This window comes from Nematostella vectensis, chromosome 1 (genome assembly GCF_932526225.1).
Source record: "Nematostella vectensis chromosome 1, jaNemVect1.1, whole genome shotgun sequence".
Classification (NCBI taxonomy): Eukaryota; Metazoa; Cnidaria; class Anthozoa; order Actiniaria; family Edwardsiidae; genus Nematostella; species Nematostella vectensis.
The window spans coordinates 2464970-2484290 of record NC_064034.1 but is presented as its reverse complement, the minus strand read 5'-3'; the positions used below and the strand labels follow the sequence as shown (position 1 = coordinate 2484290).

The 19321-nt window shown below is 39.4% G+C and overlaps 3 protein-coding genes across 3 annotated transcripts; 2 read left to right on the top strand and 1 right to left on the bottom strand.

Annotated features, from left to right (window-relative positions):
* The first annotated feature begins 4069 nt into the window (after positions 1–4069).
* LOC116616771 lies at positions 4070–7738 on the top strand. Its single transcript, XM_032378753.2, has one exon. The coding sequence runs from the start codon at positions 4262–4264 to the stop codon at positions 7655–7657; it is 3396 nt and encodes a 1131-aa protein (XP_032234644.1). The 5' UTR covers positions 4070–4261; the 3' UTR covers positions 7658–7738.
* A 4357-nt stretch (positions 7739–12095) lies between these two features.
* LOC5509823 (lymphokine-activated killer T-cell-originated protein kinase) lies at positions 12096–13970 on the top strand. The gene is made up of 2 exons (XM_032378813.2): positions 12096–12940; positions 13522–13970. Exons 1-2 carry the CDS (start codon positions 12217–12219, stop codon positions 13752–13754), a joined length of 957 nt encoding a protein of 318 aa, XP_032234704.1. The 5' UTR covers positions 12096–12216; the 3' UTR covers positions 13755–13970.
* On the bottom strand, positions 13955–19299 carry LOC5509844. Its single transcript, XM_032378815.2, has 4 exons — positions 18546–19299; positions 18317–18365; positions 14793–14911; positions 13955–14586 (listed from the first exon to the last, which is right to left on the bottom strand). The coding sequence occupies exons 1-4, from the start codon at positions 18888–18890 to the stop codon at positions 14242–14244; spliced, it is 858 nt and encodes a 285-aa protein (XP_032234706.1). The 5' UTR covers positions 18891–19299; the 3' UTR covers positions 13955–14241.
* Positions 19300–19321: the final 22 nt, after the last annotated feature.

The following is a 19321-nucleotide window of genomic DNA, read 5'->3' as shown; positions in this document are numbered from 1 at the left end:
ATAATGCTATTTTCTATATGGTTTTTACTATTTTTAGCATTTGTAAAGTGGTAGGGCCACCAAGTCATAAGGCAAACGAATGGTCTTTGGCGAGCACTTGTATGCACGCGAGCCCCGTTTTGTTTGTTTGTCTTTATTATGACAAGAACCAAACATTTTTAGTTTAAAATATCGGAAATAACTGCAATCATTGCTAGTTGAAAACTATGAGCCCATCGAAATTTCGGGTAACCATTTGGGGACCCCTCATATGTAAGGTTTTCATTTTTTATTTGCTTTTGTTCCTGTTTATACCGAGGCGATCGAGCCGTTAAAAAATTTAGTGCCATGCCCCCTTCCGTTGTCAGATATATATGTTGTCCCCCATTGCAAACTTTAAAACACCTTATTTCTTTTTGTTAGTCATTTAAACTTGTAGAAATAAAGGGCTATGTCTCCAACTATGTAATTGGAGGGGTTTCTTGAGACTCGAACAGACAATTACATAGTTAAATGGGCGCAAGTGATGTGTGCAAGTGATGTGCGCAACGCCAGTCGTGTGTGGACAACACATAGACCCTAGCAGAGACTCATAAGGGGCTAAATGGAGTTAACCGTAAAATAGCAAAAGCGCAATTAGAGGGGGGAAATAATTGTTAGCCGAATGAAGATGCCGAAAAATTAACCGTAGTCGTAACAACGCCTGTTTTTTTAAACGTTAAACGTCTATTTCTTAACCCGTTTTAACCGTAAACAGGAAAATCAGGTACCCTTTTCTGAGGCGCTCTCTTATCGTATGACTGTCAAAGGTGTTTTTTGTGCGAGAGAGTATTGCGTGATTTCTCATTGCTTAAAATAAAGCATAGCTAATATATAGATTTAGGCACTGCCTAAGGCGGAGCCAGCGTTTGATACCTTTTTGTGTTGACTGATAGGGGTAATTTAGGGGGATCTAGGTGTCTTTAAAATGTTTTTTTTTAAGTAGATTAAAAAAGTCATTTTTACTGCCATGTCATTATAAATTGTACAGGCCCGTACCTAGGAGGGGTCCCCCCCCCACACACACACACACACACAACAGCCAAAGGAACACCGTAAACAGGAAAATCAGGTACCCTTTTCTGAGGCGCTCTCTTATCGTATGACTGTCAAAGGTGTTTTTTGTGCGAGAGAGTATTGCGTGATTTCTCATTGCTTAAAATAAAGCATAGCTAATATATAGATTTAGGCACTGCCTAAGGCGGAGCCAGCGTTTGATACCTTTTTGTGTTGACTGATAGGGGTAATTTAGGGGGATCTAGGTGTCTTTAAAATGTTTTTTTTTAAGTAGATTAAAAAAGTCATTTTTACTGCCATGTCATTATAAATTGTACAGGCCCGTACCTAGGAGGGGTCCCCCCCCCCCCCCCCCACACACACACACACACACAACAGCCAAAGGAACACTTCCGGTTCTCAATAGATGTGCTATTATTTGTAGACAAAACTCACTCTGGTATGTAGCCAGATCCGACATTAAACCTCCCCTGGAGATACTGCAAAGGCGCGGTCTACTTTTTTTATTTCTCACCCCCCCCCCCCCTCAAGAAAAATCTTCGGTATGGGTCTGTTGCATTGGCCCCTCCAAATGTATCAAGCAAGCACTCATTTAATAATATTAAATATGCAGTATGAAAATTAACAAATACTAAATCTTTGTGTGAAAAAGGCTGTCAAAGTTTAGGTGTCTTAGTTGACGAGAATGATTTTCAGTCTAATGGTCAATTCTTATTTTCCCTCTTACTATCTATATATCTATATATTTTTATCAAAATAGCATTCTAACAAGCTTTGACCTTGTAAAGAATATATCAAGGATGTAACAGTATTCCAAAGAATTAGATGCCATACTGTAGTTTTCATGTACTGCAACTGATTATTCAAAAGAATGTGTTGAAATTAAACTCCACAAATATACCTCCTGACATGCATTACATATTGGTGCACCCACCCTTTGGCCTTTTTTTTAGAAACTTTGGAACCACCCATACAGGCTACTCAAAAATAAATGCAATGGAGGCAAATCCTAAATTACTAAGTTTCTAATTTTAAACCAAACCATGTTCATTGTGATCTATGCTGGGGGCAGAGAGGAATAAATATACAAATAAACAAAAAGTCAATTGGGAGCGGAGAAATGGAGAAATCTGACTCTATTTAAACAAAATGTATTCTAAAACATTTATAACAATAATGCAATAATAACTTGACTGAGCACTTTCCTAGTATTTTTCCCTTCCCTATTACCTTTAGGATTAATATAAAACTGTTTTCTTTACAAATTTATTATTGAAAAAGCACAAGTTTGTTGTTATCTTTATATAATTTAAGTACTTTTATCTAATTAAAACCTCTCCCCTTTATAGAAGTATAGAACTTGTATCAAAGCTACATTCTGACCAGCTTTGCCCTTGCAAAGAAACAAATAATAAATGAAACAGCATTCCAAAAATATAATGATATAGTTATACACTTCAGGTGCCATATGGAAGTTTTGTCTATCACATACTGGTAATACTCCATCACCAAGGATATTACAGTCATACATTACATATTGGTGCACCCACCCTTTAGCATGTGGCCTGCAGTTTTATAGAAACCCACATGCTAATGCTACTCTAAAATTAAATGCAATGGAGAAGAACAAATTTACTTGGGAAGCAAATTCTAAAAAAAAAAAATCCTTTATGTTACTGAAAGTAGTGCTAAAAGAAAATGTCCTATTTCAAACCTAACATATTTTAATTTATTTAGGGTGCAGAGGGGAAAAAGCAAATAATATCAATTGCATACAAAAATAGTCAGCAGAGAGAAAAAAGGAAGAAATGGGAGTATATCTTTGATAAAAAAATAACAATAATGCAACAACACTCTCCTAACATTTCCCCTTTCCTCATTATCTTTAAGTTGATAGATAAATGTTGTCTTTACAGATTTATTATTGAGAGCAAGTATCTTGCTCTAAAAACCTATTACACTTATACTGTTTTATAAAAGTAAGAAATACCTTTCTCATTAAATACTGCCTTTTTTTCTGTGAACATACGAACTTTGAACTGAAAACACATAAAAGCGTAAGACCGAGTGGGGCATGAGAGTTGCGCGGCTGGATTACTGGCTGATTTGTGACACCACAGGGTAACCGCGCGATGACCACGGAACCAAGTCGCATAGCTTACCATATTTCTGTGTACCTATGGATCTCCGCGCTGGCTCCGCTACGAAGGCATTACACGTCTCATAAAGACTTCCACTACGTATTCCCTAATAACGAATGATAACAATACAGCAATCAGCAATATAGATTATACCACATAATAGTCATTTAGTCCTTTACAAATCCAAGCACTTCAAAGAGGCAAGGTCAAAAAAGAAGCTGAATAAATTATTTTTAGTCGAGTCCTAGACGGCCAGAGTTGACTATTTTTTTAGTGAAACACTCTTTATTGCAACGGTGTGATAAAATAATTGATTTTCAAATTAAGTCGAACACTTACTCGAAACTATTGATTAATATCTCTTAGCGAAATCACTAGACATAAATGTCATTTTTAAGGATAAGTTATTTGTATGGTCTTATCGAAGAACCTTTGATCCGTATTGTTATAAATTATCAACAATCTCACAACACAGCAGCGAAACAGACAGGTGTCAAATAGAGAAGATAAATCTTTGAATTTTTTCGCGATATAAAATTATTGCATAGGAGTCTACTTGGATATAGGCCAGTGCGATATTTAATCCTTGACATGACAGGTGATATGGATCAGAAGGGAGAAAGATCCGACATTTCTATTACATTTTTTAATTAGTGTAAATAATCGTTTAGGAACGCCTCGAGTTTTATCGTTTTCTTATCTTTATCGTCAAGAAATGGTTGATAAACACGTAAGGATTGCTTCTGCTAATAGACTTTATAGAAGACTTTCTAGTTAATAAACTACCGTTACTATAAGTGCAAAATGCAAACCTTATCATGGTATGGCACGTTTTGACTATGTAAATTTACACAAAAACAAAACAGCAGAATATTTTAATTCCGTCCTGATTGGTCTAATGCACAAAAGACGACAGGGACAAATTATAATAGGAATAATTCTCCTATACAGAGTATACAAGAAATGATACTCAAATCTAAAAGATGCTGGGAAGTTTAGATGATAGACAGATAAGTCACCCTCAGATAAGTGTATCGTCCCGAATTTCTGTTGCTGTTATTTACTAGTTATCAAAAATTAACCAAATGACGAGTGCACGAGCTGGCTTTGTACCCACACAACGTCATGGCTTGCAAGAATGCCTTAGCAAAGTTGACTCCAGCATATCATCCCAAATGGCACCGTCCGTAAAGCAGCGAAAAACATCGAGCGATAATGTAAACACAGATACCGAAGTATCGAAGTCCGTCGCTAGGAAAGCAATTACGCTGGAAGTGATTGCCAAATTGAAAGCTTTGGATATTGGTTGCCAAGGCTCTATATCGTCAGGGAAGGAATTACAAATCAGACAAGCGGCAGAACGCTCTTTCCTGCGCGAAAATGATTCCTCTAGCGATATCAGTTTCACACAAGGAACTCGAGCTGTGGAGATCAAAAGAACGCATAACCAGCCACTTGGATTTTTTATCAGGCAAGGAGATGGTTGGGGAAGAAAGGATGGAGTTTTCGTTTCTCGGATAACGCCTGGCAGTTTAGTCGATTGTGACGGGAGTTTAGCGGTAGGGGACGAGATTTTGGAAGTGAATGGGGTCTGCCTTGCAGGTTTTAGAGTACACGATGTGGTACATTTGATTCAAATCCCAAAGCGGCTGATTCTAACAATAAATAAAGAAGCTAAGGTCAAGCGTTCACAGCCTAAGATATCTCAACGACAACACAGCGCTCCAGACTTACTTTCATTTCAAAAAAGATTAGATAAACGCGGGTCTACAAGTAAGCAAAATCAACACAGAGTCATGGAAAATTCGACGAAATCAACGGCGAAGGCAGTTCAAAAATCAAAGCGAATGTCTGTTTACGATCACAACTCGAATGCAAATCAGGTGGCGGTAAACAAAGACCCTGAAACAAACTCTACAGTAGACGAGCTTATAAAAGCCCTTTGGGCACACAGCGCGAGTGATTATGAGTGTGAGATAGACTGGAAACAATCAGTTGATGAGGCTGGAGGCAAGCTTCGCGATCACGCATCTTTTGACAGTGGAATTGTACAAAACAACCCAAGCTTCAAAAGTAATTCGCTTCATTCGGTTGGTCAGCGAATTACCACCAGTACCATTACTCCTTCGACTACTGTCAACTTGATATTTGACGATGATGACGGAGATGGTGGTCTTACCGTGACAAGGTATGCCTCGGGGAATGCGTTCAGCGGAGTTGGCGATGGAAAGCATCCGTATAGACGGGACATACAGCCGAGTTCCACAACCTCTAATGTCGTGTCCCATACGGAAGGAGAAGTGACAAAGCAGGCAATTACAGCCAGACATGCTCACGTACAGGCAAATGCTACCGTGTCCGAAGCAATGCCATGGTCTTGTCCGACACCTAGACAAGATAGATATGGTGAGGGCATATCATATGGATTTCCTGTCGAGAACCGAGCTGATACCGCCGCTATGGAAAACGGTTACCATACAAAAACTAAGAGAAACCCCTACAGACGCAATCCTGATACAAATCATTCTAATAATCCCGAAAAGTCACCCACCAAGACTGAAAGTCACACAAAGTTAAGAACAGACCAAATGGCGCTCCCGGCTCCCATCCCCTCCCTCTCTAGTGGCAGCTCCCCAGGGGGTAGTCCTAAAGGGCGGCGGCGACTACCGTCGTTGCCCACCGACGGTGAGCGTCGGGGCTCGCAACGGAAAGTCGTTTCTCCGGGAAAACAGTTACTAAATGTTCCTGGGAGAACCCAGCGAAAGCTCCCAACCCCTCCAAGTTCGCCTGTTGTTATTCACAAACCTTTAGCGTGCCCACCGCACACTCGAGAGCGAAGGGCCTCTAATGCCAGCCCCGCCAATAGCTCTGAGTATGATGGATCTCGTTCCCCGGGGTCAGACAGGACCCCGGGGACTTTGACTCACTTGCTAGATTCACTCGTGAAATTTAAACCTCAAAAGGAGGTGGAGGGAGAAATGAAGGACCCTAGCAAAAGCCCTGCCAGCCCGCGAACCTATCAACGCAGCAAATCCGCACATTGTACGGATATCTTCGAGCAACAGAGGCTATCGATGCTTCTGCAGTCACTCACCTCGGGAACAATAAAATCTGGGTCTAGTGCTTCGAAAACCTCTGTGGTTGTCAATCAAGGTTTCAACAGCGACAAAACGAACATTGCTTCGGGTGTCAATAATAATGGCGATCTGTCACCACGGCAACGTGTAAACTCGGAACTGCTGGAGTCGAGCACAAAAACCGATACTTTGCCGATGAATAATCCTCGAGAACGTGTATCATCCGATCAATCACCGAGGTTTTATCGACGTTTCAGCTCTTCGACGCTACTAAACAAAGGCCGCGGCAAGACTAAGCAAGTGATGGCTAACCCCGAGGTCCATGTCGAGCGCCAACCGGGATTCCTGTTGTATCCGGATGATTATGCAAACGAGGACCTATCCAAGTCACATGCGGTGTCGGGGATGGTGCACGTTCGGATCATCAAGGCCACACATCTGCCCTTCACGGAAAAGAAAAAGACGAAATCGTACTGTGCTATAGAGGTGGGCTTTGAGAGAAAGGCATTCACGAGTTTTAAAAAATCTTCAAATAAGATAACTTGGGATGAGGATTTTGAGGTGGAGATTCAGCATGGTCGAGAAATGTGTCTTGCCTGCTCGACCAGCAACCGAGAATTCGACAAACCCGTGGCCCGGACGTCGTTCTATTTAGCACCTCTGGTCCGTTGCGGACAGAGTCACCAGATCATCTTTAAACTTCAGCCAAGTGGTTTTGTTCACGTGGAGCTGGAATTCACTGAGCTTAAGACGCTGCTAAAGAGGGTGCAGTCGAGTAAGAAGTCTGGTGTCTTCGGGTTCCGTTTGAATGTAACTTCAGAGCTCGAGCAGTCTAGCGTGCCGCTTCTCGTGCGTAAATGTGTGTTGGAGATTGAGAAGCGCGGGCTAGAGTCAGTTGGACTCTATCGAATTTCTGGTAATGCGCGAAGGAAGAAGGAGCTTCGTGGGTTCTTTGACGAGAACAGTGAAGCTGTAGACATATCCGAGGAGAACTGCCCGGATATCAACGTTATAACGGGCATTTTGAAGGACTATTTACGCGAGTTACCAGAGCCCTTGATCACAGAGAAGATGACAGAGGGTCTTAGAAAGGCTGCTAAGAATGAAATACAGGATAAAAAAGTAGATGAACAGAAGCAAGTAATGTCCGAACTTCTGTCCGGACTACCGGACCCTAACCGCCACACTCTCGTATTCATACTGAATCATCTTCGTCACGTGATGGAAAAAAAGGAATTTAATAAGATGGACGCTCGCAATTTGTCTGTTTGCCTCGCACCCGTCATGCAGTGCGCACCCACCAACCTGAATGACTCACGTGACCTGCTGGACTTAAAGCTTTACCTAAAAACCGTGGAGGTACTCCTACAGATGTGCCACAACATGAAGGACAATATTTTATGATGACAAGCGAAAGTTGTTCAGGTTTTAAACTGCTTACCATGCCACACATCTCTGTTTGTTAATAAATGTCTGTATTTTGCATATGTTTTTCATTCGAGAAACGCTGGGTAGCAGTTCCTTCTTGCAGTCCATCCATTCTTATCCCTCCCCTTAGGCGTTAGGTATTTCCCGAATTTGAATCCAAACTATTCTCTTGACTGCTTGAGCACTATAATCGGCGCTAGGCATCTTTCAAATGCGCTAGAAAAAAAATTGGGATTACAAATTGCAGAGTGCAATTATAAAACGTCCTGCTTTAGAAAACACGCAAGAGATTACATATTGTTTTTTTAACCCTGGGCTCCTGAGGCGGGGATTATTTTTTTCTAAATTAAGCAAGAAAATTTTGTTGGGGCAGGGGGGGGGGGGGGGGTTGACATACACATACCTAACCCCTAAACTGACTATGCGGCTCTTTGATACTCTAGTTCAGCCTATACTTTTGTATGCTAGCGAAGTTTGGGGAGTCGAGAAGGTACAGAAAGGGCGCCACCCCGTTGATGCAGTGCATGTGCTGTTTTGTAAACTTTTTCTTGGCGTAAAAAAACGCTGTTAACAGTGCTTGTCTTGGGGACATGGGGAAGATACCCCCTCTCCATAAATGCCAAATCCAGAGCCTAAACTTTCTTTTCAAACTAATTGAACAGAGGGGATTTTTATCCTACGATACTTTTCTCGACCTTAAAGACAAAAATTATAAGTCTCATTGGCTAAAAAATTACAAAGCAATTGTCGCTTCGTGTGGATTGGGCGAAACCCTCACCAATATTTTGCAAAACGATGCCTTGCAGCAGGATAAAATGCTTTTCAAGCAAAGGCTGCGAGACATCGAATTTCAATGTTGGTTGGGCGAAATATTTAATGACTTCAAAAAGCCCAGTCATAAAAACAAAACCTATAGAACTTTCAAAACGACATACGATTTTGAGACATACTTTTCTAACATTCACAACCCCAACCACCGAAAAGCCCTCACCCGCCTAAGGATTAGTAGTCATAAACTTGAAATCGAGACTGGGCGCTACCAGAGGCCCCAGAAAGCCTGAGGACTGAATTTGTTCTCAGTGTAACTCAGAGGAGGTCGAAAACGAGTTCCACTGCCTGGCAAGAAAACGAGTGCTGGAGGTTTTAAAAGTTAAAAAGGTCATGAAAGATAAAAGATATATTGATGAAAACCTACTTTTTCAGAACCTAATAAATCCTCCCATAAAAGTGCAGAGTGAGGTCCGCTAAATTTATGTATGATGGGTAGTCTAAAAGTAGCTAGACTCATGTATTACTTGTTTTTGTATTAATGTTTGTTAGCGTGACAGCCATTTATTTGTGTGTATAAGCTGCTAATAAACTACAGTTGAAGTTCTCGTAAGCGACCGCCTTGAGAACTGAAAATTGTGGTCGTTAACCCACGGAGCTGGTCTCTTACGAGAGCTTGCTCTCATAAGCGACCACTGAGCGCCAAAAACTTAAACAATAGGTGTTGGTCGCTTACGGGAGCTTAATTAAAATATTTTTGTTTATTGCTTGATTTTAAAACTAGGTATTTGACTTATCGCCCCATGTAAGGTAATCCAGAATCCGGAATCCAGGTTTTTAGGGCCCTTGGAATCCGGAATCCAGAGATTGGAATCCGGAATCCACAGTCTAGAATCCAGAATCCAAATAGTTTCGAAATCCGGAATCTATACTTTTCATTCAAATAAATGACTTAAAAAATCCCACAATTACCACACAAGCGAAGATGAAGATTGAGTAGCCGAGTAAAGTGCCACGATGTTCCTCAAGCCCTTACCTTTATTTGCATTTCTAATGAGGAGGTGTGTCTGGTTAGTGTTTAGCATAATTGATTGAAAATTCATTGTCGATCATTGTACAACTTTTTCCGGTCTAATTAGCTTCAATTGGCAGAATTCTTACATTCTTAAGAACACTAGTAAGAGTACAAAACAAGTTCTCCAGTAAAAAGTGCGCGTTGCATTCTGGTTCTGGTAGCTGTGGTAGCGTCCTCGGCATTTCTGATTGAAAATATGCAGTTATAGCTGGAATCGCCTATTACTAAAGTGGGAATAATCCTTCAGTGCCTGTGAAACTTTTCGTCAAAAGAGCGATTGAGTTTGCACTCAGACGTTAACCTATATCAATTGTTTTATTTCCGAGACCCGAGTTTGAGCAACCCTTTTATGATATCTGTCCGATTATCGATATATTAACGCGAACGCATGCATTACGAATGAAAGGATGTGTCAACTTGAATTCCTACCAAATATACCATGCAAGCGGCCCAAATATTGTGCGTCGCGTCACGGAAGCCATTAATCCGATTTACAAAGTTTTTTTTTTCCTGGAGACCGCGTGTGGATGAGCAGGGTGTAACCTCGTGGATTCTTGGTTTCGAATTTGGACGTTAACCAAATTCCTTTGCTCTTTGAAAAACGTTGCAAGACGTAAAGAAAACAGTGACGCCAGTGACGCATATTTTAGTGGCATAAATCATATTTTAGTGTTATAAATGCATGTATAATGCATTTTAGTGGGATACATATCTTAGTGATATAATGCATATCTTAGTGATATAATGCATATCTTAGTGATATAATGCATATTTTTGTGATATAATGCATATTTTAGTGATATAATGCATATTTTAGTGATATAATGCATATTTTAGTGATATAATGCATATTTTAGTGATATAATGCATATTTTAGTGATATAATGCATATTTTAGTGATATAATGCATATTTTAGTGTTGTTAAGCATATCTTAGTGGTGTAATGCACTCTGGTGGTATAATACATATTTTAGTAGTATAATGCATATCTTAGTGGTATAATGCATATCTTAGTGAAGCAATGGTAAACAAATGGTTTCTTTTCACTAGTTGTCCCTTTTTAGCATTACACTTCGATACGCTTATGTTTTCTGTTCATTGCTATGTCGAGAGTTTTGCATGATTTTAATAGAATGTCATTAATATTTTGTTGGAATCCGGAATATAAGTTGTGCCTGGAATCCGGAATCCAAGGGTCGGAATCCGGAATCCAGAGCCTGGAATCCAGAATCCGGAAGCCTCTTGGATTACCTTACATGGGGCGAGACTTATCACGAGAGTGAGTTGTTTTATTTTATAGCAATTAATTCTACGCAAAGTAGCACGTTGTGCTCGTTTATATCGACGACTTGACAGGAGCAAAAAATGGCAAAAATAAAATTGTAAGGTTGTGTTAGCTTATATTTTGTTGATATTTTGTCTAGAGGTTCCTTGCATAATATAAAACAAAATAAGCTTTAGTATTTTTTGGTAGATGATCCGTTCTTGAGATATGATTGAAAAAAAGTTGCCATAAATCATGAAAAAAGTAGCAATTTCGCCCAAATTGAGCAAATTCGGACCAATCAAGAGCCTTACAATTTGCAATATCTCAAGAACGAATTATCTACCAAAAAATACTAAAACTTATTTTGTTTTATATTACACAAGGAAATCTATGCAAAAAATCAAGCGAATATAAGCTAACACGACTTTACAATTTGAGCTTTGCCATTTTTTGTTCCTGTCCGACGACTTAATTCGACATGAGAATGTCTTTTGCGTCTACTACTATCGCATGGTGTCTTTTGTTAGCCGATTTCTAAAGCGTGCATGGCGATTATAACTGGAAAAGGATAAATCGTGGAGCTGGCATGGGACTAGAGATTCCTTGCATTTATACATTTTCTGGAGAGAAAGAAATATCAATCCCATGGTTGAAATTGAAGTTATAAAATTGTAATTATGAAATTCTTTATGGTTGCCTACTGGAAAGGGCCGGAAAGGCAGCTTTTGTGAAACATTACAACATTTTCGCTTTATATGTGATTTCAGCATGCATTGGATATGATGTTTATCAGGTGTTGACTGATGTTGTAAAGCCAAAAATCATTGTGGTCGCTAACGCGAGCCTAAAAAGTTGGTGGTTTGAAATTGTGGTCGTTAACGGAGCTGGTCGCACCGATAAGTTGGTCGCTTACGAGAGCTTAGAATTACAGAGTTTGTGTGACAATTCAATCGGTGATTCGGGATCGTGGTCGTAATCGGAGCTGGTCGCTTACGAGAGCGGCCGCTCAGAGAGCTTCGACTGTATATCTAACTATCTAGGGAGGATTAGCCGAGGGGAGCGGCAATAACTCTCTCAGTATAGGTTAATAAAAAAAATAACCCCGACTCTACTGTCCTTGCTACTGTACTGATGCGTGTACACTGGCTAATACAAATTTGAGACGCCAATTTAAAGAGCCCTTGTTAGCCACAACAAATTCATTGTTTAATAAAAATATGGTACTTACGGTACCAAGGTGGCTGAGCAACAATGTGATGCATTCTGGGGAGGGTGAGTTGATTCTTTAACCGCTGGACACTCGCTGGCTCGTCTAAGCGCCAATTTCGAATTTTGTAACAACTGCCGAGAACAACAATCCATACCATCCAACAATCCATAACGCTCAAGGCTGATCGCTTACTACAGTCTCATCGTCCTATACAATGGATCGTACACCGCTTGGCAAAGTCCATCGGAGTGCTTTAATAGGGACCAAGGCATTCACTCCTGTCACAATCCCGGCTTCTCCATTCATGACCAAGCTCGGTTATGGAACCGGTGTCAACGTGTATCGTTTCAAACGAAGTTCAATCGAAGGTAAATCTCCTTGGGCCGTGAAGAAAGTCAACCCAAAAGCCAGACCAGGGATCAGTGAGCGTTTAGCATTAGAGGCGAGCATTTTAAAGGATTTAAATCATCCGAACATCGTTGGTTTTCGCGCCTTGATTGGGAACACGAATGGCGACTTATGCCTCGCCATGGAAGATTGTCACATGTCTTTGATGGACAAGATAGAGGAACGGTCCTATCTAGAAGAGAAATTCGTACCCAAGGAAATTTTTGCAGTAGCCTGGGCAATTGGTAATGCGCTGGAATACTTGCACTTTGAGAAAAAGATCTTACATGGTGATATGAAGAGTGGCAACATTCTCATTCGTGGACCGTTTGAGTCGGTGAAATTGTGTGATTTCGGTGTTGCTCTGAGGCTAAAGGGTGATCTGAGTGGGTTGCTGGACCCGAAGGGCCGCTATATTGGCTCTGAACCATGGAAGAGTAAGGAGGCTTTGAACAGAGGTGGTGTTGTGTGTGATAAAACGGATATTTTTGCGTATGGTCTTGTGATCTGGGAGATGTTGGCATTGGACGTACCACACGTCAGTTTGCTAGGTGAGTATCATATATAAAGTTCCTGACATCATAATATAGGTCTCTATGCTGCTATGGGAGCGATCATTTGATTGCAAAAATGAAAAAAGCAGCTATTGAGCAAGAAAAAAAATCTGTTACCTCCGATCCCCATCAGATATCCAATATTGGTCCCTAAGGAATTTGTTTTTGGATTGGTCGCTATTTGAACCAGCTAAATATGGTGCAAAGTCAAGTGATCCTCTACCAAAACAGCAGCCTGAACTTACAGGCAATTTACATATAAATTCCAAGTGACGGAAAACACTTTGGCTTCTGTCAATCAAAATTGGCCTACCTTTGATGGCGTCCAACCAAGCCATCTCACTGCAATATATTGCCCAATCAGAGCGTACAAACAAGCTTGGGATCAAAACATTTATTGTAACAACCCAGTAGTATGGCAACAAATGTTCCAGCATTGTCAAATATACAGAAGTACAGTAACACTTCACACATCACAGACCATATTGACCAGTCATCTTCTCTTCAGAAATGGGTTTGAAGATTATCCATGGTAAAATATTAAACTAATTATGGTCATTTTTATGGGTAATTTGCAGGCACAGATGGAAGCATGGATACTGATATGTCCTGTGAAGAGGATTCTGAGGAGTATACTGCAGCCCTAGGGACACGCCCTCCACTTCCTAAGGAGAATTACGACCAGTCATTTAATCCTCTCATAGAGCTGTTTGATTGGTGCACTGCTGAAGATCCAAGAGACAGGCCCTCAGCCAGACAAGTGGTGGACTTTTTAAAGCCACACATCATGACTTTGAGCAAAGATTGTTAATTTGAAGTCAGTAAATAGTACCTTCAAATGACAATATAGGGCTTGAAATATAAAGGTAATTCATGTGAATTCATGTAGAACATTTCAAATTTTAAATCTTCTGTCAGGCTTATATTAAAGTTATCTCTACAATGTGATTTCTAACAAAAGCATGCTTTCCAGCCCTGACATACAATGTAAATAACACAAATGAAATGAAATACTGTAATATCACAACATCTGTAACTTTTATTTGTCTATTTCCATTATTTTTCCTTTTTTTACTTTAATGGTTGGACATTATATGAAAATAATCTTCATCCCCAATTCCTAATTTGCACAAACCACAGATTTTCTCATCTTGACCAAGTGCTGCAAACCTGAAACCTCCCCCCCCCTAAAAATGATTTATCCGCCCTTGGCTGCCCGGGTGAGTTCTACTGTATATTTTTATATAAGCTGCCTTATTGTTCTAATCTATCCATGATGACCTCTTGGTAAGTATGACTTATGGACCTGACACTCCTATTGGTCTACCTGTTAACTGTTTCCGTGACATCCTGCAGTATATGTAATAGCTGTGGTCATGTGAAGTTATCCACTTTGCACCATTTGGGATCCCATGTGTTGTCACATTCATGATAACCTTGCTTGTCCATTTCCAATGTGTATCATTATATTCCATTTGGTTCCACCCCGCATGATATGTGCTGATGCAGCGCCATTGATGTGGACTGGTAATGATGTCCCCAGGTAGTACTCCCCTGAATGCTGCATCACCCTTCATGTTAGCCACTTTAATAGCAATGACTGAGTAGTGTATTGGGAAGGTAACTTGGATTGCCATTCCAGTCTAAAAGAAAGATAACTTATCAAGTGCATGGTCTGGTTTCCCTCTGCATCGAGTTACTAGCTTTCTATAGTTTACTGTACTTTGACTCATTTGGGTCTCCCTTCAGAGTTCATTTTAATGGGGCTCAACTATAAGTTTCTGTTCTTGGACACATTTTGGTCTCCCTTCAGAGTTCGGTTTAGTGGGGGAATGTTATTCTACTGTACCTCTGGTAGGTGGCATTCTATATCCTTGGCTTCGAGACCAGCACCATCAGAAGCAAGCTTGACCAATTCCCCATCAGCATAAACAGAAATCATTTGGATGCATGTGAAGTTTCCCTGGGCTGAGTAAGACATCTGATTACATATTGTCAGATTCCAGATCTATTCTCCCCGCAGACGGGATTTTCTTGGAGGCCTCTACCCCGTTTTCTCTGTTTGGGAGGGAGATATGGTCTTTTGGAATAACACATTTTCTTTACAAAGTTCTCAGCAAATCCCATTTTGGAGCGCATGTTAGCAGTCAGGGGAATTTGTGATTAAAACCCAATCACGTGACCCTAAAAAACAAATTTATAGCGGAGCCAGCGCGGCCGTAGGCCACGTGCGGAGCTCCATAGGTATAGAAATATGGTATAACTATGCGACTTAGTTTTTGTGGTCATCGCGCAGGTACCCTGTGTGTCACAATCCAGTAAATCATGCAACTCCCAGGCCCCAATCGGTCTTACGCTTTTACGTCTTTCGTTTTTTTTTTTACCGCGTCACTTTCCACAGAAATAAAGCAGCTAGAAAATAGTATTTAATGAGAATATATGCGGATTCAAATGGGCTGATTGCGGTCGAGGGTTAAACATGTCTTTGAGGAACCGTTTTGTCTGACGAAACTGAGAAGTTTAGAAGCCGATAGTAAAATATACCCGTGTGTTTGTGAAACCGCCCCTCGCGTTCTTAAATTGGAGCAGCAACTAAGAGGAGGATTATAGAAGCTCTACAAAGCAGAAAGGTAAAGTTAAGTTATCATATTATTATTTAACAAGAGAATTTCTCGTCAGCAACAAGAAAACACAAACACAAAGGATATTTTGTATTCACAATAGTCAGATATAAATTAAATAAGCAGTTTCTATTAAATTTCTTAAATTTGTCTTATTTTTCGATTCAAAGTTAAGTTGAAAATTGTCACCAAAACAAAACGTTTTTGGCCGTAGCTTCAAAGTGTGAACACAACTTTTGATTTTGCCGGTTGTCATTGATTCAAATCACCCACTTCCACCGTGATTTTGATTGGCTAAGAAAGCAAATCCTTGAACGCTGATTGGTTGCTGGCAGTTAATTGGCTTCCATGTCTGTGTGAACCGTGAAAAAGTCAAGTCTTCCTTATACAAATAAAGGCTTATTTTGCTTAGGTAAGGAGGAGTTTAAATGCTAAAAATGCTTACTTGCTTTGAAGAAATGATGTACTCTTTGGCTTAATCGATTGAGACCTATATCTGGCTATTTACCTTCTGTAGCAAGCGAATGTTTTCGCAATCAAAGTATACTTACAGACATCTAAAAAGTACTCTCTAGTTTTAATCTTCCTTTTAGTGTAAGATTCTAGAGGTCTAAAATATTTTTATATCACTTCTCTAAAAAATCTATGTACAAATTAATTTGTTGAGATAAAAAGTGCTTGCCTAGATACATGCTAAAGTAATGACATGTTATAGCTGGTATAGCTATGAAATGACTAGATATTCCTTTTTTTCAGGTGAATTTAGGTGAATAAAGCAAGAACTAAAATATACCCATAGTCATTATGTAGCTGGTTGAAATTAAAGCATAGATGAACAGGAACAGCATTAGTAAATAAATGCTTTTTATATTCCTTTCTTGTTTAGTATAATTATATTCAATCAATCCACATTCTTTCCCAATAGCCAATAAAATATGCTCTTGCTGTGTCGATACGTCCCTAAAATCTGAATGAATAAGAGCCTTAACTGATGTCAACAAAATAATTTATCATATACTGATTTTTGATGCTTGAAGAACAGAGGTCTTCTGTACTTAAAAGTTACTGTCTTTAACATTATTGCAAATTCACGATTGTAATATTCTTAGTTTTGACACATGAATGCTGGCAAAACTGTAATTAGCAAATGTAGATAGTCTTTTTTTCTGTAATTGTCTTATGGATTTGCTCAATGGCTTGGCCCTCTTCATGTCTGATTGGCTTTTACTTATTCACGAACATGGTTCGAGAGAGTTTCTCATATGTAGTAATGACAGACGGGACAGGGGTTGAGATATTTAAAATGTATTTCAAAAGATGTGTTTGTTATTAAGATGGGTTTTATAGAGGATATAGGTGGAAGGATGATGTATACATGAAAAGGATTTGATTTATCAAAGATTTGCAGTTTGGTATCCAGTGAACATAGTAACTGGTGAAAATGTATAAAAAAGATTAGGATACTTTATATGAGGTGGTGTAGAATTGAGGATCACATATTTTGCAGTAGGGGTTGAAAGTTTTCAACCTAGGTGTTGTGGGGTATGTAATTTTGGGCTCTCTAGGCCCTATAGTATGCTTATAGATTTGAAAAGTGAGCTAAAAAGTCTAGAAAGGGCTAAAAATGTCTGTATGATATCATCCTTTTCAGCACTATCATTACATCTATAATCATTTCGTCTCTATTACCAATTGCAACCAGCCACCCACAGCACCTTGGCCCATTACACCATGTTTATAGCCTAACATTCCCCCTTGCTTCAAGGCAACCTGGAATTATTCTGAACACAATTGGCTATAGTACGGACTGCAAAACTCAGTCATGATTTTTATTTCAAGGTAGTCTCCCTTTACAATATCCAAATAATATCTACTAATCTCTTATTTATTCAAGGGGTACATAAACTTAAGGGTCCCTTTTTCTGAGGTTCCTGATCCCAAAGAAATATATTTATCCATTAAATAAATTCTTTGTAGATTCTCTGAAGTATACTCAATAAATAAAACATAAATGTACAAGGCCTAATTTAGCAATACCTGATTATATGGCAAATTAGAAAAATATTTTCTGTATCTGTTGTCTATCAAGTACAACCTACATAAGAGTCAGATCCCTTTTTTTATGCAAATAGTATCCTGAGTACTGTCAATAAAAACTACTAATAGCGCCATTGTTCTGGGTATTCTCTAGGGGGGTTGGGAGGATATGATTTTATTAAAATAGGAAAAGTAAAAGTTGTAAGCCATGTCTTTTTACACAATTAAGATAGGGTTGGAAGGTCAAATACCTGAAACAAAATCGTGTAGAATCCTGTTGTTATGTCTCTGTGAGTGTCTTTCGCTGAAGTTTGGCCTTCGTTGTTGGGGGGGGGGGGGTTAGGTGGGGATAAGGGGTAGGGGGAAGGTGGGTTTGATAAAAAATGCTGGCTCCGCTTTTAGGCAGTGCTTAAATCTATATATTAACTTTCAAACCAGTTATCAGGTTATGTTCAAACGTTGAAATTCGTTTTTCCGAAATTTGTAAGAACCTTATTTTAAACTTCGTGATCCGTGAATTTGGTCCATGATTCGTGATTACTTTTCCCCGTGCAGTGCACTTGTTTATGGCTATAATTTAAAAAAATCAATATCCAAATACTCAAAGGGATAATAGTAAGTACAAGTTTGTATAGAAACACACTTATTAACGAATTCCAGGATACTAGGCTATAAAATTTTGTTTCTCATGTTGAGATGTTGCGCAGTTTCTTACCTTGTTCGCTGACGACTTTGTCTTTTTTAACGTTTTCACAAATCTTTTCCTTAGAAAGCAAATAATTAACATTTGAAAACGCAAGAATGAATCATTGAAATATAACTTCGACACATGATCTATTTTTGTGAAGAGTATTACCCGGTGTTATATTGTATAATAATCGTTGATAAACAGTTTCGCTATTATTGTCCAGGTTTCTACAATTGGAGCAAATTGATAAACTTACGTTTGCTAATTTTTCTCGAATTTGCTGGAAAACACAGCCCATAGATGATCGAAGGTAGTCCTGTGCTTCGCAACTTGATGTAAATCCACATTTATTCAACTCACACAAACTTGTTTCGGCACCATTCATCTCGCGGCAGAAGTTATAGGAGAGGCACTCCGATGTGAGAGAACACTGTTCAATGCACTGAAACCATCCTATGTCTTCAAGCTGAATGAATGCTTTATCTACTGTAATGTAATTGTGAATGGTAAACGGTAAAAAGCTGGAATAACATTGCAGGAAAGTTATAAGTATCCAAATAACCACGATCAACGACACTAAACTTTTTCTTATGATATTCATGATTATTGTGAACCATATGATAACATTTTTTTTTTATAAAACAGGATGGATCGCCTTTAAAAGCTTTTGTCGTTCCCTCGCAGTGGTTTCAATTTGCACATCCGGAGGCTGTGCAAATGTGTCAAAATAAGAAATTTGACGCACCTAAAAAGTGCTTCAGTACGATAAAAATAGCAAACTCTAAAAGGGCGCACTGCTGAACAGGCTGGTAAAAGAGGGTATATCTCACATTTAAGGGACCGGGCAAAATGGCTTTTCGCGTTTCACGGACCGAAAAATGGTCTTTTAAATCGACGATTCAAGAACGTCGAAAAAGACGATCTCGTTTAACGAAAATACCCTTTACCACCCTGGCTGATCTGTTGAACACGTGAAGGAGATCTCGATTTTAGCTTGGGTTCATTAGTTATCAGGAGATTTGTATGTCGTTT